General features: G+C 45.4%; 1 protein-coding gene across 1 annotated transcript in view; it reads left to right on the top strand.

Moving 5' to 3' along the window:
- Nucleotides 1-22,500, top strand: part of cntnap5b (contactin associated protein family member 5b) — a 61,119-nt gene that overhangs the window by 4,697 nt on the left and 33,922 nt on the right. The window contains 4 exon segments of the mRNA XM_031558398.2: nt 10,401-10,511; nt 13,362-13,555; nt 15,232-15,379; nt 20,991-21,194. Of these exon segments, the coding sequence (XP_031414258.1) occupies nt 10,401-10,511; nt 13,362-13,555; nt 15,232-15,379; nt 20,991-21,194 (657 nt within the window).

Genomic DNA, 22,500 nt, shown 5'->3' on the forward strand with positions numbered 1-22,500 from the left:
ACACACACACAGACACACTCCACCTGATTTAAATAATTACTTCTCTTTCCTGGCTGAAGAAATAATTGGATAAATCAGGCGGTTGGGTGTGTGTCAGGGGCATGGGCACGTTTACCAGTGCACGTGGAGAGCAGAGCCGCCCTCAAGCTGTGTGTTGAAAGAGTTGCCTCCTAATAAATCCAATACCAAGGCAGCAGTAGAATTACACAACAAAGACACAACCCACTCCCCAAATACACACACACACACACACACACACACACACAGACACACACACACACAGAAACACACACACACACACACACACACACACACACACACACCATGCACAACAGAAAACAGAATGATCTGTGCAGGGCCTGTGCAGGTCCACATCAGACCCAGGCGATTCTCAGGTGTTACCAGTGAGGCCATTTGTCTAAGGGAACGCACTGTACAGGCATAAACAGGCTCTAATGGAGCAGAGATCACACAAGAACCTCAGTCTCAGCAACACTCTCTGCTTTGCACCTGCACACATGAGGCACACTTTACCCCCCATTTAACGCCCCCCCCCTTCATCTGCTTCTAGCCTGCTGTTGTCATCTTTGCTTTGGAGAAGAAGTACATGTAAATGCTCTTTTCCCAGTCTGATCATTATCCCCCATTTCAGATGTAACATCGTGTAAACAAATCTCTCTCCCTCTGAAGCGGGTAGCAGAGTTCAGGATGTATTTGTTGTTCATTCAAAGAGACAGGATATATTAAAGACATTAGGGATACGAGCCGGTTTGCAATGGTTTCCTCATACAACCCATGAAAGACATGTTAACCTAGAAACGAGCTGCCTCTATATTTATCCTCATATTCAAGTTCCTTTCCATCACTAAAATATTAATGTGAAATCCGCGTTTTTGTTCCAAATTCCTTTGTCACGGGCGTGCATATTCATATTGCCGCCGTCAGATACACAAGCACATGTTAATTGGGGCAAGCTTCGAAATATGTCTGCTGTGTCTGCTGTGTTTGCTCTGCACAGGAGATTTTAATCAGTTTGGACTGTAAATACTGGTCTCTGTATCACCGGGGGAACAGTTGCCATAGCGCGAGGGGAAACCAGTGCCATTCCATTTAGCCAGCATCCACTTGAGAAGGTTTGTTACTTTTCATTTGATGCTGAAGGCTGTGGTGGAAAGAGCTAATTTTCACACCATGGACTCTGGCAATTTGTATTTGACACAAAGCGAGAGAGAGAGAGAGAGAGAGAGAGAGAGAGAGAGAGAGATAGAGAGAAAGAGAGAGAGAGACGCCGTCTCTTCTTAGCAGTTGGTCTACATCAAATTCGCTCCTGGTCAAATGGAGGAAAACAGTTTTTGCATGTAATAAGCTTTGATATGGACCTCCGGCGTTTGCAAGCTGTGAATAGAAACAGCGGCGCGCTGATGTGCTGCATGAGTCACTGCTGGAGCTGCGCTGCCTCTCCCCCATCCTCACTCTGAGCGCTGCGGAGAGAGGACTGTTCTCTCCCCCATCCGCACTCCGAGAGCTGCAGAGGGAGGACTGGAGGACTGTATCAGCCTGCCCCATCGGGACCTCCTCATGGGCTGGGTGCTGTGCTGTGTGCGCATATGAGGAGGTCCTCATAACCTCATAACCTTTGACCCTCGTGTTTGACAGTCGGCCCTGCGAAGCAAAACAGCTATCATCACAGGAGACGGCAAACATCACTGTATATCGAGGGAACTGCTGACTCGGAAACAGAGATGGCCCTGAGGTGCTCAGACACACAATGCATCAGGGCCGCATCAGGGCCACATCAGGGCTGCATCAGGGCTGCATCAGGTCCGCTGTCTGGAGAGATCTCAGCTGTCAGCACACATCAGCAGCAGGAGCACAAGCACTTAGGCTCCCACGCGCCGCTGGCTCACGAGCTCATTCACTCCCGCCGCGCTCCGGATGGTTGGGAGCTCTTTCAGTCGGCTCAGCGCGTGACGGCCCAGCCGTCTGCCCAGCCTGCATCTACAGACACATCTGCGCCATGCAAATAAAAGCATTTCATTGACGATGCTATCTAATGACTGGCCTCTTAACAGACCAATCAGGGCCATATCAAAGGGAAGAACATTAAAGCACCCAGCCTGATCTATCCGCAGGCCTCAGACCTTATTTAAGCAGAGGTCTTTTGGAGATAACAAATTGAATGTTATGAATATCAATTCCCTGCCTGGCTGTGGCATGATGAGCTGGCAACAGACGCTGTGGGTACCTGTGGGTACCTGTGGGTGCCTCCACCAACCACATCGCATCTCTGCCTTGGCATGGAGAAAAGCCTGAAATTGTTTGATAATGGCAAGTACTCGCATTAGAAGTGCGAATGTAAATGCTGCATGTAATAATTAAACGTGCAATGAGTAGTTTTTGTTGTCTTGCTTACAGCGAAGTAACTCTGAAGGCATGATAATGCTCCCCAATATAAGAGCACACTTCAGCGATGTAACTCTGAAGGCATGATAATGCTCCCCAATATAAGAGCACACTTCAGCGATGTAACTCTGAAGGCATGATAATGCTCCCCAATATTAGAGCACACTTCAGCGATGTAACTCTGAAGGCATGATAATGCTCCCCAATATTAGAGCACACTTCAGCGATGTAACTCTGAAGGCATGATAATGCTCCCCAATATTAGAGCACACTTCAGCGATGCAACCCCTCTAAAGGGTCAACAAATACAACACCTCAATTAATGTCTCCACATTTACAGAAGACTTGGCAATTAAACTATTACACTTCAGATATATAATAATAATTATTATTATTATTATTATTATTATTATATTATATCATATTATATAGTCACTATTTTTCCCCCACAACAAACACCACTGAATAATAATATATCTGAAGTTTAATAAAAAACCATCACATTACATTCTCTTTGATAATGGTATCTTGATGTAATGATGAAGAGAAGTGTAATTTAATGTTTTTTTTATTAAACTTCAGATATATTATTATTATTATTATTATATAGTCATTATTGTATAGTAGGTCTTGGGGCATTTCATTTCTTTTTTTCCCACAACACCCCTGACGGTACAAAACCATCACAGTACATTCCCTTTGATAATGGTACCTTAATGCAGGTGATCTGTGGAAGATGAAGAGAAGTATAATCTCTGAAATATAATAACCAACTGTAAAATTAAGTAATTAACCACATTACTTCAGTGCATCTTGACATTCATTTTTCAGCCTGTTTGACACCTGCGATGAAACAATGTAAAAAAAAGGTGTTCATAGGTAGTGTCTCACCTCCCTCTAAGCCCTGGGCTCATTCCCTCTTCAAAGCGCTTGCAAGAGGAGTAATGAACCAGCGACTCTTGAGATGATGCTCCACGCCCAGGATCCCCTAACGGACATTATTCCATCCATTAGTTAACATGAATGAACCATTAATTTGGGAATTAATAAACCATAAGTCAGGTTAAATGCTCAATTCCATGGTTTATTAACGCGTTATGGTTTATTAACAAATTGCACCAAAGCATAATTCATCACAGCAGTTATCCCTTAACTAATATCATTTAATGAGTCAGTTAACATCAACAAACCGTTGATGAAGATTGTGTTGACAAACATAAAAAAAACATGAATTTCTGTGCTTAATATCATGTTCATGTCGACTCTCGCACAGAAAGCCACGGCATGTTTTATGTTTTTTTTTGTAACGGGCAAAACAGAGGTATTTCACATTTACATTTATTCTTTCAGCAGACACTTTCAGCACAAAACCACTTAATAGAAATACAGAAATATGAGATGCAAAAGCCTTCTTATCTGCACACTGTATATCGTCCTTAGGAATTTCACCTCTGACCTTGCTGTTGTTAGCACCTTGCTCTACAGGAAGGCTCCTTCATAGGCTATCTCACCAGGCTCTCTTTCAATCAAGCCAGCTATTAGCAACAGTTTAACTGTAACCAGACGTACGTCTATGATGTACTCTGGGCTCGAGGACCTCATTGCCTCCATAAACCAGAGATAAGAGATAATCTCCGTTGAGCCTTCAAAGGCGTAGAAGTTTTTCTTCCCAACAAAATGGCTTCATTAATGCCAGAATTTTCTTCCTCTGCAACTTCTGCCAAACGGCTAAGGTAAACAATGGGTTGTTGCTCAGATGCTTTCTCAATGTAAGCCGGACAGATAATAGTACTATGAAGGGTATATTGAGTAGCTAGCAAGCTAGACATAATCATGCAAACCCTCCATTTGTCTACCGAAATGCAGCTGTGCCTCTGAACATAGGCCAGAATGGAGCCTTGACACTTGAATAACCATTTGTGCTATAATCGCTCGTTGAAGTGGTGAAGACCTTGCAGTTGGTTGTTTGCCAGCAGTGGCTAGTTAAGAAAGGACTGGGAATGATCTAAGGTGACAGAAGAAATAGAGTTTGCAAACAGAGGGAGTCTATAAACATTTGTATTCTACATCCCCTGTGTGTGGAGGTCTATTCTGTGGGGATAATATTCAGACATGGGATTCAGATTGATCATCCTGCGTAGGTGTGCATTTGGCTCATGAAGTCGAAATGGAAGGCTTTGTCAAAGTGAGCAAGGTTTTATTTTTGGGTTTCTGCCGCTTAACCGTTGGGATTGCTGCCATTTCCAGCACATCTTACAGACATAGCCCATAGCTCTCGTTGCAGTACATGCAGCTTTTTTTTTTGTTGTTTTCGTTTTTGTACAGTTTTGTACCTGCTTTTAGGATGAGGCAACATATGCGTTCCCCACTGGAGTCGATGACACTCTCTTTTATGTTTCGTTTCTGGAGGAGAAACAGACTGTGTTTTCCACGTGCCTCAGTCAGATAAGAGCCCGCTCCGCTCCGTCAGATAAGAGCCCGATCCGCTCCTGCTCAGTGTTACATCAGCCGCTCCGCCTCTAGCCAGTCATCTGAGCAGCGCCGGTCCAACCGGGTCAGAACACATTTGCACAGGCTTTTAATGCAGTGAGAAATTGTTGCCAAGGAACTCGTGTTTAATTGCACCGTTTTAACACATCATAATGAATAACGTCTGCACATTTTCCTTTCCAATTGGAGGAACATCAGCATGGATTCGATCGTGAGGAGGCGGGGGAGGGGGGGGTGAAAATGCAATGTGTTTTCTTTCTTTTTTTAAATCAATATGGAAAGCTGGTTGCTGTGTCTCAACCAGTCATTTTATCCTGAAAAGCTGTAGGCAAATGGAGTTAAAGATAGCATCAGCGAGGTCTGGATCCTGATCCTTTAATCTGGCCACATGTTGGATGTGGGCTTGATCTCAGGGTACATGATTAAAGAGTTCTTACACGTGTCTGTTGCTGTCACTCAATTCTTGGAATAATTAAAGGCTCCGTTTGTAGGGCATGTCCTCTGCTGTTTTAAACCAGGGGAACATAACGACCACAGTTTGACCTCAGATGACCTGATCTTCAACACGGGATTGCATGACACCTATAGTATTGGGCATTTTTTTCCATGGCTTAATGTCTTACTCATTTCACTGAGATAACACAGATACACAGACACACACACAAACAGACACAGACACACACACATACACGCATGAACACACACACACACACACACGCATAAACACATATGGAGAGAGAAGAGAGAGAGAGAGAGAGAGAGAGAGAAAGAGAGACAGAGAGAGCAATAGTTTGTTTGATTGAATATTGAGTAATGCTTGACATTTAGTGTCTACAAACCACCACGAACATTAATGAAATGCAACTGCAAGCATTAACAAAGAATTAACTACAGCACTTAACATTATATCATGTCTGTAAATCTTTAGCCTAATGGTTTGCGCGTGTAAAGGAATACATAACTTACTTATCCTGAAGTTAAGGCATAATTCATGAGCATTATTGACGTAAGCCTGGAGATGAACTTAAAGTTTATAAATAGTATTGTTCATGATTTATAAGTGCTAATTTGCATTAATGTTAATGTGAAAGAAATATGCTATATAATTATTATCATGATATGTGTTGTAGATTGATATTAGTTTGTTAAATGGAAGACTCAGATGTTCCTTTGTTCTGTGAGAGGAATTCTGAATCTGTGAGAACGGGAGATGGGGAACTCAGAGGTGTCATGAAATGTTTAGGTTAAGACTGATTTATTGTTGTAAGACCTAGAGTTTGGGTTTGGGGGTTTTAGGTAAACATTCTTATCTCTGGGAACCAAGGACGAGATGGTACAACCATGGGAGTGTCATGTATGAACTGTGAACATTTTCTTTCCATAAAGAGCAGACATTTTTACCAGAGAAATCAGTGTATGTGGAACAGCGGTCTGAAACCACTGCACTCCTCTTTGCCAGAGTAAAAGTCTGTTATTTATTATATTCTTGGTTGTGTGTCTTAATTCTGAGGTTAATACAGTCCTGGTAAAGGGTGAAAAATTCCCTGACAGTTAATGTATTCATTTTGCTGTAATGTAATGGAAGGAAATTCGATAGATAGATAGAAAGAAAGAAAGATAGATAGATAGATAGATAGATAGATAGATAGATAGATAGATAGAAAGACAGAAACATTGAGAAAGAGCTTAGATAAAGATCACATTGAGCAGCTAGGTCTGTAGTGGCCGTCTGCGTTGGCTAGGTGGCCTGCTGATCAGCGGTATGAGGCTGACGCACACAGCGCTTGGTTATCTGGTATCTGCCATGCAGGTGTGCGTGTGTGTGTGTGTGTGTGTGTGTGTGTGCACATGTGTGTTCTCAAGTGGTCCTGTAGCCTTTCATCGCAGACTCTACCTCTCCTTGTGCACGTTACACGCACAGCATACAAGAACATCTCTTCAATAGATGTGTTAGGTAACCTGTTCAGCGATGTGTGTGTGTGTGTGTGTGTGTGTGTGTGTGTGTGTGTATGTGTGTGTGTGTGTGTGTTCATGTGTGTGTTTCCTTGACTGCTTGAGTTCTGCAGGTAGCTCACTCCTGGCACAGAGCTGGGATGGATGGATACATGTATGCCCATGAAAGATGCATATTCTTCCCAGAGTGAGAAACCTCCAGCAGCATTTTGATTACCAGAACAGCCTGTGAATCACACATTCTCTCTCTCTGTCTCTCTCCTTCTCTCTCTGCCCCCCTCTCTCTCTCTCTCTCCTTCTCCCTCTGTCTGTCTCTCTCTGGTCTCTCTCTCTCTCTGTCTTGTGCTCTCTTTCTTTCTAAAAGTGTGTCTGCAGGAAGGAGCTGGTTGCGAGGTGGGAAAAGCCTCTTAGGGATTAAATTAGAACGCATTCACCATGCCTTGGCACCATTAATGGTGCACTACGTAAACAAAAAACATAAAAATTAAAAACTCTAAAAACGGGAGAACAGTGATACAGCCTGGGATGGATGGATGGATGGATAGATAGATAGATAGATAGATAGATGGGTGAAAATCTGGAAGGGCGAGAAAATGACAAATTAAGACAAGCAGAGGGAAAGATGAAGAGAAAAAAGCAGGAAAAAGAGAGAGAGAGAGAATTGGAGAAATGGAGACAAGTGAGGTGAAGAGAAAATGGAGGCTCACGCTGTGGCCTGCTGCACGGCTTTGAGATGAAACAGAGCATAAGATTACCGTTCAGTATCAAACGAGAGCGGCAGCAGCAGGAGCGGCAGCGGTAGCAGTGGCGATGGTCGGCGCCTAATAGCCATGCTGTCGTTGTTTAAAGCCACACTTACTGAAAGCATTCGACTGTTTAACTCAGCCAGCCCGGCAGACACCCCGGTTTGTGCATTAGGCTGGTGCGAGTCCAATGCATGTTTAATGTGTGGCGCCACAGCACTGGAGTGGAGGAACCCTCATTGGTTCAGCTGTGACTTAAGTATCCCAAGGGAGAAAGCTAAACGCTAATGCTAACGCGTTGGCCTAGGTAGCCGCTCAACACCTTGGCCAGACTGGTTGGTCATTTTGTGGGGAGCGGAGATCAGGGTGGGGTGGGGGGTTTAGGGAGGCGGACATAATGCTGACTAGGGGTGGCATTCTGTAAACATGAATGTTTAATCCCTCTACATAAGCACTTTCTCTCATTTCGCAGCTTGCATAAGAAGCCATGGTGATCTACCACATATTGTTCTCACAGGGTTGAGGTGTGATCTTGACCGGTGCAATTCCACGTTGTACATTTCCAGTGACACGGAAATGGATTTTAACAGTACAGTGAGCTATGAATCATCCAAACAGCCTTTGGCAGCGCTCGTATGCTTTCTGGCCATTTTTAGTCTCACCTCACATCGCCCCGTAAGTCCGTCCCCAGATGTGTGTTTCCCTCTGAGGTCCTAGTGTTTTACCAACGTACACACACACACACACACACAAACACACACACACACACACACACACTATACCTTGTGAGTTTATAGCTTCTGACAGGCACATAAGGGTGTTAACCTTTCTTTGTGCCTAGTGACTGGTGACATAGCTCTTTGAGGAGCTTTCTGAGGGCCGTTTCTCTCGCTGTTTTTAGATGGCGGTGTGTGCATAGCATAGCATAGCCCCTCGGTTCTGTTGACGATGAGGCAAGCAGACTTGTGTTTCCTCAGACTTCCTCTCTAGCCCATTAACCTGGTTTCTCCAGGCTCCAGAGCGTCTACTTGGCACACAGGGAGGAGAGGGGAAGGGAAGAGAAGAGAAGAGAAGGGCCTCCGCAGGCGAGGGTGTCTGCACCAGCTCCCACTGGGGGAACACACTGTAAGAGTGTGTGTGGGTGTGTTGTGTGTATGTGTGTGTGTGTGTGTGTGTGTGTGTGTGTCTGTGTGTGTGTGTGTGTGTGTGTGTATTCACTTGGGCGTGTGTTTGTGAGAGCTGTGTGTATCTATGTCTGTGTGGTGTGTGCATGTGTGTGTGTATGTGTGTGTGTGTGTGTGTGTGTGTGTGTGTGTGTGTGAGTGGGCATGGAGACACTGGAATGAGGAGCAGGTGGATGAGCTAACTGTTTTCTCACTCCTGTGGTGCAGGAGAGAGATATTCCTTCCCTTCTTTTCTCTCCGTCTTCTGGTTTTGCATTTGCGTGTGTTTGTCTTTGTCTTCAGCGCTCCTCATGCCGAACAGAGGCCCAGTCAGACTCATCTGAGCCTGGCACTGCTGGGCACAGCGTTGGCACAGCGTGGGGAGGCTGCCGTTTGCAAGGGGAAGAACCTGCTTGTTTGTGGCTGCATTCATATTCATGAGCCCCTGGGCCGTCTCTCACTGATTCTTGTAATCTGGCTGAAAGGAAGGGCAGTCTCAGTTGGCCACGTTTAAGAAAGAAAGAAAAATAAGAAAGAAAGAAGAAGAAAAAAAAAAAAAAGGAAATATTGTCCAGAAGTTAAACAAGCTGAGGAAGGGGGTGTGATGAAAGAAACCCACATATTTGCTCTCCCTAGGATATCGGAGCTTTTGGCCAGCTCTAATTAGTTTTTTTTCCACCATAGATGAGAAGTGGTTATCTGGAGGAGTGGGAGGCGCTCAGGGGGTGGGTAGTGGGGTGGGAAGGTCATTGAGAGCGAGGAAACGGGCAATCTGAGGTTCGCTATGCTATGGTGGGCTCTCTCTGAAGTCTCACTAAAGCTGGCAGGGGGGGTGTGTGTGTGTGTGTGTGTGTGTGAGTGTGTATGTATGTGTGTGTGTGTGTTTGGCACTGATAGCTCCAGGCCATTCTCCTCCTGACCTTAAACAGACTTCTTTATTCATCATTGCCATCTCCTGCTCACTTCCCCTCTGTCTCTCACTCTCTCTTTTTCTCTCTCACTCTCTCTCTTTTTCTCTCTCACTTTCACTCTCTCTTTCACTTATTCTCTCTGCGTCCTTCTAACTCTATCTTTCCCACGCAATCTCTCCATCTCCGGTCCTCTCTGTCCTCTTCTCCCTCCATCCCTCTCTATTTTTTTGCCTTGATCCCTCACTTCCTCCTCTTCTCCCTTTATCTCTCTATCTCTCACTACCTCTCCTATCCTCTCTAACCTCCTCATCCACCTGTTCTCTCTCTCCCTCTCTCTCCCTTTTCTCTTTCCTCTTGAAATTTGGAATCCATTTCTAAAACAGAGAGCGATGCCATTTGATGTCCCGCTCGTTCAGGAGGCTTTTGAAAGGTTAATTGGCTGCATAATCAGCTCACTGCAAGCGTTCTCGAATGAGATCTCGGCACGCTTCAAAACCCACTTTCATCCCTGGCTCTCCTCCTCCCCCCCACAGATGGCCACACAAGTGTATCTGATAGATGCTGTCTGCTATCTGATAACAGATGCAAGAGGCATGTGTTTTTTTCCCCTCTTCCTTCCCCACATTTTAATGGCCTATAAAGAGAGAGAGAGAGAGAGAGAGAGAGAGAGAGAGAAAGAGAGGGAGAGAGAGAGAAAATGTTATGTTAAATAGCTTCTCCTTCTCTCCTCCTTCTAGATCACTGCAACGGGCCGCTGGTGTCTGCCTTGCCGCCGACGTCGTTTGAGGGTTCGTCTACTTCCTCCGGGAGCCAGTCCTCCTACATCGCCAAACTCAACAGAAGAGACGGTGAGTGAGTGAGATGACTGAGTGAGTTAGTTAGTTAATGAGAGAGTGAGTAAGTGAGGTAGTTAATGAGTGAGTGAGTGAGTTAGTGAGTTAGTTAATGAGTGAGTGAATGAGTGAGTGAGTGAGTTAGTTAATGAGTGTGTTAGTGAGTGAGTGAGTGAGTTAGTTATTGAGTGAGTGAGTGAGTTAGTGAGTTAGTTAATGAGTGAGTGAATGAGTGAGTGAGTGAGTTAATGAGTGAGTGTGTTAGTGAGTGAATAAGTGAGTGAATTAATGAGTGAGTGAGTTACGTAATGAGTGAGTGAGTGAGTGAGTTAATGAGTGAGTGTGTTAGTGAGTGAGTTAATGAGTGAATGAGTTAATGAGTGAGTGTGTTAGTGAGTTAGTTAATGAGTGAGTGAATGAGTGAGTGAGTGAGTTAGTTAAGGAGTGAGTGAATAAGTGAGTGAGAGTTAATGAGCGAGTGAGTGAGTGAGTGTGTGAGTGAGAGTGAGTGAATGAGTGAGCGAGTGAGTTAGTGAGTGAGTGATTGAGTAAGATGACTGAGTAAGATGAATGAGTGAGTGAGCAGGTAAGTGAGTCAGTGAGTGTGTGTGTGTGTGTGTGTGAGGTGTGTGTGAGAGAGAGTGAGTGAGTGAGTGAGCTAGTTAGCTAGTTAATGAGTGGAGTGAGTGAGTGAGTGACTGAGTGACTGAAGTGCATCCTATCCACCTGCGGCTGCATGCTCCTACACATGGCATTACTTCAGACTGTAGTCTGGCGTCCCTGCAGCTTCTTACCATAGTGCCCTTGCTGGTGGAAGTGTGTGTTTATACAGTAGTGTGTGTTTCCTGGGGAAGTGTGTCTTTGTGTACCAGTGTGTGTGTGTGAGTGTTGCCCTGAAGGGTTGCAGCATATAAATTCCGTCTTTATCTGCATTTGAGGAGGACTAAATTGATTCAAGTTCGTGTTTGTGTTTGGTTGGGTCCATGTGTGTGGGTATATGTATGTGTATTTATTTCAAACGCATGTGTCTATATGTGAGTGAAGTATGTGTGTGTTGGCAAATGTGCGTGTGAGTGTGAGTGATTTGTATGTGTGTGCAGGGGCGGAGATCCCATTTCATTGTAGGGGGGGACAATACATGGTCAAATTTCAGAGTGTAATTCCGGGGGGGGGACATGAAAAAATTGCTTTCACGAGAGCTAGCATAAACTGCTAAATACCGAATTCTCTTATCACATTTACAAACAGAAATTCGAAGTCATTTTAGAATTATCTAAACAGCATTAAATGTACTAACACGAAATATCTATTCACAGACAAATAATGTCCAAAGTTCAAGAGAACTTGATGCTCAAAATAAGTTATAAAACAGCTCAACAGGGAATCTAACTAGCAACCTTTTGATTACAATACGACTTCTCTACCTCTTACGCCACTGTCACTCCATATGACAATACCAGCATAGTTCATGGACTGCAGAAAAAGATGACATTAATTTAATTTCAGATAATTTAACAAATCTGGAGAGGCACTGAGATGTAGACCTACGTTTATTAACTAGCATGAACCTGCCCTGACAGGACAGTGACCTAGACTGTCTAGCTAGCTATCTTAGCTGTGTTAATTACCGGCATGCGTGTGTTATCGGCAAACGTTCACGTTGTCATGCCAATCCATTAATAAGCTTATGTATACTTGTGCATATCGATTGGAACTTCGTAAATGGAGTTTAGAAAAAAACTTCTTCTTTACATGTTCTTACTGCGTTCGAGAATGAGGTAAATCTCTTTACATATCGTGTATCATAGCGGCAGCGACAGGCGACAGAGGAGGAAACAGTCTGACAATCTGACCGTGTAGGCTACTGGGCTGATTAACTGAAACACGGAGCTGCCGGTAGCCCTGCCCGTTGGAAACAGCATGTGAACCAAACCACTTTGAGGAATAGGGGGAACATGATTTTTCAACACTTAAAAAACACATTTTTTTACGTCTATAATTAGCACCGACTTGTGTCGTCGTATTTTTTTTTTTTAGTTTTCAATGATTGTTGGGGGGGACAACATTATGGTAGGGGGGGACACGTCCCCCCCGTCCCCCCCGGGATCTCCGCCTATGTGTGTGTGTATAGAAATAATCACATGTCTGTGTGTCTGTTAGTGTTTGTGTTGGCATGTGTGTGTGTGTGTCTCTGAATATCCTCTCTAATGTAAAGATTTGGTCTGGCAGGTAGATTTATTTTTACCAACACAAGAAGTCAGTCACCTTACAATTCAGGAATTCAGAATTCATGCACAACGAACATTTACTGAACCCTCATAAATAACTGAAAGTGAAATAACTGAAAGATTAAAATGAGATATGTTTGTTCTTTGAGTAAATGAAACAAAGGTGTGTTTTTACGTGGACCAGATTTCGTAGGGTACAAATTATTTCCGTTTTATGATCCATGCGTCATTAGTCTCTATTTTTTTCACTACTCTCAATTTTTGTTTACCTCCAAAAGATGAATGACTAAATTACAGGGGTTTAAAACTGCCTCCAATCAAATCGGACTGCGTGTGTCATACCACCTCTTTCTCTCCCTCACTCAGCGTAAACGTTTTTTTTTTTTCTTCTAATGGAACTAACTGAGGGTCTGGAAAAATCACCAGTGCACTCTATTTCTAATCGGGGAAACAGTTTGTGCGTATTATGAACTGCATCTATTTTGCAGGAGCATCACAGTGTGTGTGTGCGTGTGTGTTTGTTGGCATATATGTGTGTGCATTTAATTAACCGCATGTCCGTGTTTGTGTGTGTGTGCGTTAGCATCTGTGGTGCGTGTTTATGTACTGAACCTGTGTGTGTGTGCGTGTGCACCAGGAGGAGGTGGCTGGTCTCCGCGGGCCACAGACGGCCAGCCCTGGCTGCAGGTGGACCTGCGGGAGCGTGTGGAGGTGACCGCGGTGGCCACTCAGGGTCGCTATGGCAGCTCCGACTGGGTGACCGGCTACACGCTGCTCTTCAGCGACACGGCGCGCGCCTGGAAGCAGTACCGACAGGAGGACAACGTTGCGGTGAGCCCTGCCGCGCGCCGCCGTGACGCTTGTTTACCGAGCACTGTTTATGCCAGAGCCTAGCGGAGGGCTTGTCCTTTTGAGTTTGCCCTTTTCTAACAAACTCCATTTAGGCGTGGGCCGCCTCTCCTTCAGACGGCTGCTTTCTGCTTGCGAAATCAAAATCCTAACTGCAAAATCAGTCTTTGAATGCCGATGGGTCTTAAATCGACTGGGTTTGTTATTGCTGTTGAATGAGGACAAAATAGTACAAAAATGAGGTGCAGATTCGGTTTGATTGAATGGGGGGGGGGGGGATTTTTTTTTTTACATCTCCTATCAGCTTGACTGAATTTTCCATTTTGTCATTAAGTCTGGTCAGCACCAATAGCATAGCATTCACCGGTCTGTCTCGACAAAAGAAAAACACATAATCAGACCATTCTCATTGAGTTGGCTCCCACACAACTCTGTTTCCCTGTGTTATTTTGATGACTTTTCAAATCAATTTGTCTGAGTCGCAGACCACTAGAGACTCCGATTGCTTTGGCCTCTGTACTTACAGGTGCTCTATTGGCCTCTCCTCTTCCTAATCGATAACCATCACTCGCTGGTCCCATCCCCCTATACTGCGAATAGAGTGTGGCATGCTGAAAGATTGCATAGTGCTGCTCGGCTGACACAGACAGAAAGAACAGAGGCTTTGGCTAAAAGCAATCGTCTGAGGAAATGCCAATCAGAAGTGGAGAGTGGAACTTACCCACTTTTAGACACACACACACACACACACACACACACACACACACACACACACACACACACACACACACACACACACACACACAATATCCGCTGGCCTTATTGACAGGTTAATATTGGCAATTTTCATCTCAAGTTCCTGGAAAAAGACTTGGTTGCTGATGTGGCTTTTAAGTGTGCCTGCAGTATGCACCCCTCTCTGTGTGCCTTCTCTATGATAATCTGCTCCGATGATGAGCTTTTAATGGGGACCGGGCAAAAAGTAATCAAGCTGGTCAGAAACAGAGAGAGACGACAGAGCGACAGAGTGAGAGAGAGGGAGAGAGAGAGATGGAGAGAAAGAGAGAGAGAGAGAGGGAGAGAGAGAGAGCGAGAGAGAGACGGAGAGAGAGAGAGAGAGAGAGAGAGAGAGAGGGAGAGAGAGAGAGAGAGACGGAGAGAGAGAGAGAGAGCGAGAGAGAGAGAGATGTACCAGTCCTGGTGTGGAGGTCTCGGCTCCAGTATTTCCCACAGCAGTGGAAGGCCAGAGGGACAGGCTCCCGGCTACCCTTATTGTTTTGGGCGAGAGCCTGCCACCGAATAAAATTGATACTGATTGCACCACCCAGCCCGGCTCTCCCTGCACGCTGAATATTCAATTCCGCGGCAAATGCTATTCCACGGGCTAAGCAGACGGCAAAGCGGCCAAGAGGCGCGGCATGCCAGTTCCAGCACCCCTCTTCTCCAAGTGATTAAATTTAACCTCTGTCAGTCAAGTAGCTTTGCATGCTAAGCCCGCCGCTGACTAAATCCAATGGCCACTCCACTGTGTCGGCTGCACTGGGAAATAATTTGGAACGAGCCGAAAGCTGCTCTCCGTGCCAGGGCAGACGGGTTTGAGTTGGACCTCATGGTTGGGGCGAGGACTAATCTGCCTCCCATCTTGTATCTCTCCACAGACATTTCCCGGGAACACCGATGCAGATGGGGTGGTCCATCACAAGCTCAGCCATCCAATCAGGACTCGCTTCCTGCGCTTCATCCCGCTGGATTGGAGCCCTGCGGGATGGGTGGGACTTCGGGTGGAGGTGTACGGCTGTGCATACAGTGAGTATTAGAGTCGGGCGGAGAGAGAGGTGTCGGGGAGAGGGGTGATGGGTGGGGATGGGGGGGGGGGGGGGGTGGAGACAGAGGTGCTGGGTGGGGGTGGGGTATTAGAGTACTAGAGGAGGCTGCTGACAACAGCAGGGTCACAAGCTGTCCTAACTAGTCTACAGTGACACAGTGTTTTTGACAGACGCCCTGTTTTGATTCGGAGTGCTGAGGATTTGTCAAAGGTTCCAGGATGTTCTAGAATGACACGCAGATCAAATGGCTGCAGTATGGACATCAACAATGTGTTGCTCACGCTCACGACACGCTGTAACAATACTCGCTTGCAACTAGGGCACATGTCAGGATTGCAGTCTCAAAGATTATACATTCTGCTAAAGAAGAGCATACATTCTGATAAAAAAGAGCATACATACTGATAAAGAAGAGCATACATTCTGATAGAACAGAGCACCTGTAACTGTGGGTAAAAGCGCTGGCCTGAGGATTAAACATACATATGGATACATGCCATTATACATATATATCCATATACGTACGTACATATGTATATTATGGATACATGAGCATTAGGACTTGAACTGCAGCCAATGTGGGCCCCTTTACATTCACTGCGTTTGCTTCATTTGTGAAACTGAAGGCTGGGTCCATTTGTGGGGGGAAAAAATCAATTGATTACTTCAAGGGAAACCAGTAGCACACTGAAGGGTCGTGAAATATTCACAAAGCCTGTGGAGTGCCCCCCTACCCCCCCCCCCCTAATTTATTCCTCTGTCTTATTTATTTATTCATACGCTCTTCACAAGCCAGACGCGTCATATTTCTGAAACAGTCCAAGCTGCTTCCTCTCCGTGTCAGTGCCCTCCACGACCCCTCTGGCCTTCATCCACCTCCCAGTGTATTTACCCTGCGGCAGGCACGCAGCCGTGCCACTCGCCCAGACGGAAAGGAAATGGCTCTCAACGCCACGCGACTCCGCCGAGGGTATCTCGGCTTACCACACTGATCAAACACGATAAGTGACTGCTGACCACACACACTTTCCCTAATAGGGCAAGATAATGGAGGCTCCGCCACTCACACAGCCCACAGAGGAGAGAAACAGAGACAGAGAGGACGGGGGAGGAGAGGGAGGAGAGGGAAGAGAAGGGGGAGAGAGAAGAGAGAGAGGAAAGGGAGAGAGAGAGAGAGAGAGAGAGGGGAGAGAGTGAGGAGAGGGAGAGAGAGAAGAGAGGGGGAAAGAGTGAGGAGAGGGAGAGAGGGTGAGAGAGAGAGGATAGGGAGAAAGAGGAGAGAGAGGGGGAAACAGAAGAGAGGAGAGAGAGACAAAGAGAGGAAAGGAGAGAGAAAAAGAAGAGGAGAGAGAGAGAAAGGGGGAGATATAGAAGACGAGAGGTGTAGAGGGGAGGAGAGAGAGAGAAGTGGAGAGAGAAAGATAAAGGAAGAGGAGAGACAATGAGAGGGGAAGGGGGAGATTTACATTTACATTTACATTTAGTCATTTAGCAGACGCTTTTGTCCAAAGCGACGTACAAGGGAGAGAACAGTCAAGCTAAGAGCAATAAAAAAGCATGGTGTAACAATAAATACTACTTTACATGAGAATTAGAAAAACAACAACCTAGAAAAGAGGAAAAAGAAGTGCAGGAATGTAACTGCTGAAGTGCAAGTTAAGCGCTAGTCAGGTGCCAGTTAGGAGGGGAGGTGCTCTCTGAAGAGTTGGGTCTTCAAAAGCTTCTTGAAGGTAGAGAGGGACGCCCCTGCTCTGGTAGTACTAGGCAGTTCGTTCCACCAACGTGGAACTACAAATGAAAATAGTCTGGATTGCCGTGCTTGCACGGACGGCAGTGCCAAACGACGCTCACTAGAGGTGCACTCTTCCCTCTTCACCTCTCTTTGGCTTTCTTATCCTTTGTTCTTGTACGCTTAATTACCTGTGAGACCTTGTGCAATGAAAACATTGCTTATACTACTGTCATGCCAATAAAACTTCCTATAGAACTGCTTTCACACGTTTTCGACAACGTTTTCTAGAACGTTCTCTGCACACAGTTTAGAGAACTGCACACACAAAATGTACACAAAATGTACACCACAAATCTCCTGCAAAAAATACTACATTAAAAACTCAATAATCCCATTTCAAAATCTACTTTTGTGTGAAATGGCAAACTCAACTATTCACATGGTTAGACTTTTTCACTATTACTAACTATACACTATTGTAATAAATCTTCTTGGTTTAAGGCGTTTGGTTAAAGGCTTTTGCACTTAGAGTGTTACAGTGCACTTCATAGAGCACTCTGACGAAACTGGTTACAATAGACAGGATATATAAACACACAAATAGAGTACTTTCACACATTTCTGTTCAGAGAGCCTTTCCTAACTTGCTCTTCCTCTCCATTCCTCTTCCTTCCTCTACCTCTCCTTATCTTTCCTCTAAGGCTATCTCCTCTAACTAGTACTTAACTCGCACTTACAGTAGTTAGATTCCTGCACTTTTTATTTCTTATGTTAAGTAGTAATTATTGATACACTAGGTCTCTATTGCTCGTAGCTTGATTGTTCTCTCCTTTGTACATCACTTTGGATAAAAGCGTCTGCTAAATGACTTAATGTAATGTAAATGTTATTTCAGTAATTTTTTCACACCGAAGTGTCTACAGTGCACCTTTGGATTTCTCAGAGCTAGAATGTACAATAATAACAAGATATTTTGCTAAAGAAGTTCATTACAGCATATACTATGTGCATAACAACAAATAAAACTTGTACAGTGCATTACGTACCAAAACACTATGGAAACACATCACACACAATATTTGATGGTTGCTATATAAGGAGTATTACAGTAAAAGTTGAACCTTTGTACATGATACATCTAAAGACACTGTGTGACCGTACCCAGCCTCCCATTGGGTTTTGTCACAGCTACTCATCAACATCTCAACCAATGTCCTCCTTTGGAACTGGTACATACGTCTTTCATTTTGAGGAAAGTGTTCAATGTTTGTCTGTTGTGTCTTAGAAAGTGAACTATGTTGTGCAAAAAGTGTTTTAAACGATTGGAAATTGATTGAAAGGCTGAAAATGATCTTACAATTTTGCAGATTTGGTGTCGAGTTTTGCTGCTTGAGTGTAAGCAGTTTAGAAAAAACCTGTAAATTGAATTGAATTGAATTGAAATAAAAATGAAATGAAAGGACAGTAGAGAAGAGAGAGGAGGGAGAGAGCGGAGAATAAAGAAAAGAGCGGAGGGAATGAAGGCAGTATAGCCGATGAGCGGCAAGACACACGAAGGCAGAACAGGTGGCAGCACGTTTTCCTTCACGATGGTGCTAAAATGAATGAGCGTGTGAATTAGTGTGCCGTAATTGTGTTTATAATTAGCCCTTTGTGGGAGCATTCATTACACCTAATGACCTCGCAGCACGAGCTCTGCCTACTACAGTAATGGTGTAAATATTTGTGCATTTAATGAATACATTTGTACAATTAATGGTGAGCGCTGACCATGGAAACCCTTCAGTTTGGTTCTGGCGAAAGGATGACATTTGAGGAGACTCCAGACGAAGGGCAAAAGGAGGGAGGAAGGGATGAAGAGAGGGATGAAGAGAGGGAGAGAGGGAGGGAGGCCTACGGTGTTTACCCACCTGCCAGTATGAAGGGTTGGTTTTCTCGTGTGGTGATATTTCCCTCTGTGAAATTGCAACAGACGTGAAGCAGCACGCGGTGTGTTGGCGCCTGGCTGTGCTGTGCTGTGCTGTGCTGTGCTGTGCTGTGCTGTGCTGTGCCGTGTGAGAGCGCGCGCACTCAGGCAAGCGAGACATTATTTCAATCTGACAGACTCCTCTGCTGCCAGTGAGCTTTTTTAAGCTTGTGCAAATGGCTGCTCTGATAAACTGTAAGGGATGTTTCCCTCAGGACAAGTGTGTGTGTGTGTGTGTGTCTCTGTGTGTGTGCATGTGTACACGTGTGTGTGTGCATGTGTGTGTGCCTGTGTGCACACTCCTTAGGCTGTGTTCATTAAGTCATAACATTGAACTGCTCTGTTAATTCCATTAAGTGCATTAATCACACTGAGAGATAGAGGGAGAGTTTTGCCTCTCCCTGGGTTTACTCATCCTTCCCTCCACTCATCCTCTCATCTCTTGCTCTCTCATCTCTTTCTCACTCTCTCAGTCTCTCTCTTCTTTCTCTCAGTCGCTCTCTCATATCTTTCTCTGTCTCCCTCATATCTCTGACTGTCCTCTCTCTCTCTCTCTCTCTCTCTCGCTCTCGCTCTCGCTCTCTCTAAAGTGATTACATTATATACTGGACAAGTATGTCAAAACAGAGGTCAGATTAAGAGCTGAATTTGGCTTGTCGCCCTTGGCGTGAATACTTCCTGTTTGTACACAGCAAACAGAATACTTTGGGGAGCGAACACTGGGCTGAGCTGATAAATGAGCATTTAAATAATCAAGTTAGCTGAGAGTTATTTCAGGAAAAGCATGAAATAAGTAATGGCTGCGAATGGATTCAGCCCCAGGCTCTGGTTTGTTTCGTTTAGAATTTCGGGAGAGACAATGCATGTAATCTATGTCAGTGTACCAGTAATTGCTTTATGCTAAACATGTCGGTGGTTTCATCTGCATTGCCCAGTGGAGAAAAAAGTTCAAGTGAGAAAGACCATGAGACTTCAGTCACTGGTTTTCCGTCACATTTTTTGAAATGCCGGGTTTTTTTTCCTGATTTTTCTACAAAGCGCAGGTGTTTTTACACCCTTGCTCGTCTCGATGTGTTTCCTGTCAAGTAATCTTGTTATTTTTTATTTCCTTCCTCCACCCAACCTTTCCATTTGAATCTCTTGTCACAACCGATGTGTGTAGACCATCTCGCGGAATCAATGACACTTCTTACAGGGCGTCTTCTAAAAGTGGCTGCTGGCCTGCCCACATCTCGCTGTTTGCAGAAAATAAGTGGCAAATCTGGGGATAATTGGATTTGTGTGCACAGCGTTCGCACTCCCACACAGTGGAGTATCGCCCTGACCTTATTTCCATCCTCAGCCGCCGCTGAGGCCATATTGAAGGCCTGCATGAGGAGGGCCGAGGGCCGAGCGGCACCGGCTGCCTTCGCCGGCCTGTCATGGTTGGTTAGAGTCAGGTACACGTCGAGGCTGGAGAATGGCGAGCGATCCTGTCTGGGCGAGAGACTGAGGCGAGACAGAAGGGGTGGAAAAGAGTGTGGGCTCAATCTGCCCTTCATTTTAGGTGAAACCTCAAGTGAGACTGTGTCCTACCCCCCCCCCCCTCTCTCTCTCTCTCTCTCTCCCTCTCTTTCTGTCTTATTTCTCTCTCTCTCTCTCATTATTTCTCTCTCTCTCTCATTCTTTCTCTGTCTCTCTCTCTCTCTCTCCCTCTCTCTCTCTTATTTCTCTCTCTTATTCTCTCTCTCTCTCTCTCTCTTTCTGTCTTATTTCTCTCTCTCTCTCATTCTTCTCTCTCTCTCTCTCTTCTCTCTTTCTCTCTCCCTCTCTTTCTGTCTTATTTCCCTCTGTCTCTCTTTCCCCCTCTCCCTCTCTCTCTCTCTCTCTACGTCTGTCTTTTCCTCTTGTCAGAATCAGATGTGGCGGACTTTGATGGGCGCAGCTCTCTGCTCTACCGGTTTAATCAGAAGTCCATGAGCACGGTGAAGGATGTGATCTCACTCAAGTTCAAGAGCCAGAGAGCTGATGGCGTGCTGGTCCACGGGGAGGGACAGCGAGGAGACTTCATCACCCTGGAGCTGCACAAGGGCACGCTGGCCCTGCACCTCAACCTGGGTGAGCTTACACACGCATACACACACACACACACACACACACACACACACACACACAGACACACACACACACACACACACACACACACACGCACATGCACACACACACAGGCACACGCACACGCACACGCACGCATACACACACAGACACACATACACAGACACACAGACACATGCGCGCACCCACAGACACGCACACGCACACATGCACACACACACACACACACACACACATACACAAATTCAATTCAATGTTATTTATATAGCGCCAATTAATTGTCCCTAGGCACTTTACAAAGCCCAGAGCCTGAACCCCCTAGAGCAAGCATTAAGGTGACTGGGACAATACAAGGAATACAAAGAAAACTCCCTTTTAACACCTAAAAACTTTGAGCAGAACCCCAGCTCAAAGGGGGGGCCCATCTGCTTGGGGCCGGCTGGGTAGAGAGATAGAGACAGAGAAGGGGGGGGGGGGGGCTCAAGGGAAGGGAGGAGAGATGGAGGAGAGAGAGTCAGGGAGCAAGCAGATGGAGTCATACACTTATCAGAGGATAAAGCATAACAAGGTACATGATTCCAAGAAAGAAGGTATACGTAAAATATACATAATTAATTGTAGATTAAAATGGAGAGAGACGCCATGTTATTACAGTCATCAACATTTGCAGGTAAAGGTCATACTATATGGGAGAGAACGGGTTAGAAATAGAATATCAGAATATCAGTCATACACACACACCACACACCGACACACTAAAAAAAACCCTGATGCACTGCCCATTATTTATACATCGAATCTATTATACTAACACACGCCTCAGGCTACTTGAAAAAAGACAATCACAAACACACACACACATTCAGGGAGACGGAACCTGGGTGAGCTAACACCACACACACACACACACACACACTCCGTAAACAGACAAACACACACACAACATACTCACACATACACAGGTGCTATTTCTCAACCTCAGTGACATTTGCACACACACACACACACACACACACACACACACACACACACACACACACACAGGTGGAGACTGACTCAAGAGCCGTACTGGAGCAGCAGAGCCGGAGCCTTGTCCTAATCAGGGTGTTTTTGGGGAAGTGTTTAGGCAGCCCCAGTACTGCAGAGAGCAGAGGAAGGCCCTCCTGTGTGGACAGAGGGGCCCTACAGTGGAGCCGTGAGCTGGAGGGCCGGGACTAGTTATGTGTGGAGCAGTGAGCAGTGACAGCTCGTCTGCACTCGGCTTCATTAGTTCCTTTACCAGCCCATCCTGTCGGGCTGGCCTGTCAAC

Source organism: Clupea harengus, chromosome 21 (genome assembly GCF_900700415.2).
Source record: "Clupea harengus chromosome 21, Ch_v2.0.2, whole genome shotgun sequence".
Taxonomy (NCBI): Eukaryota; Metazoa; Chordata; class Actinopteri; order Clupeiformes; family Clupeidae; genus Clupea; species Clupea harengus.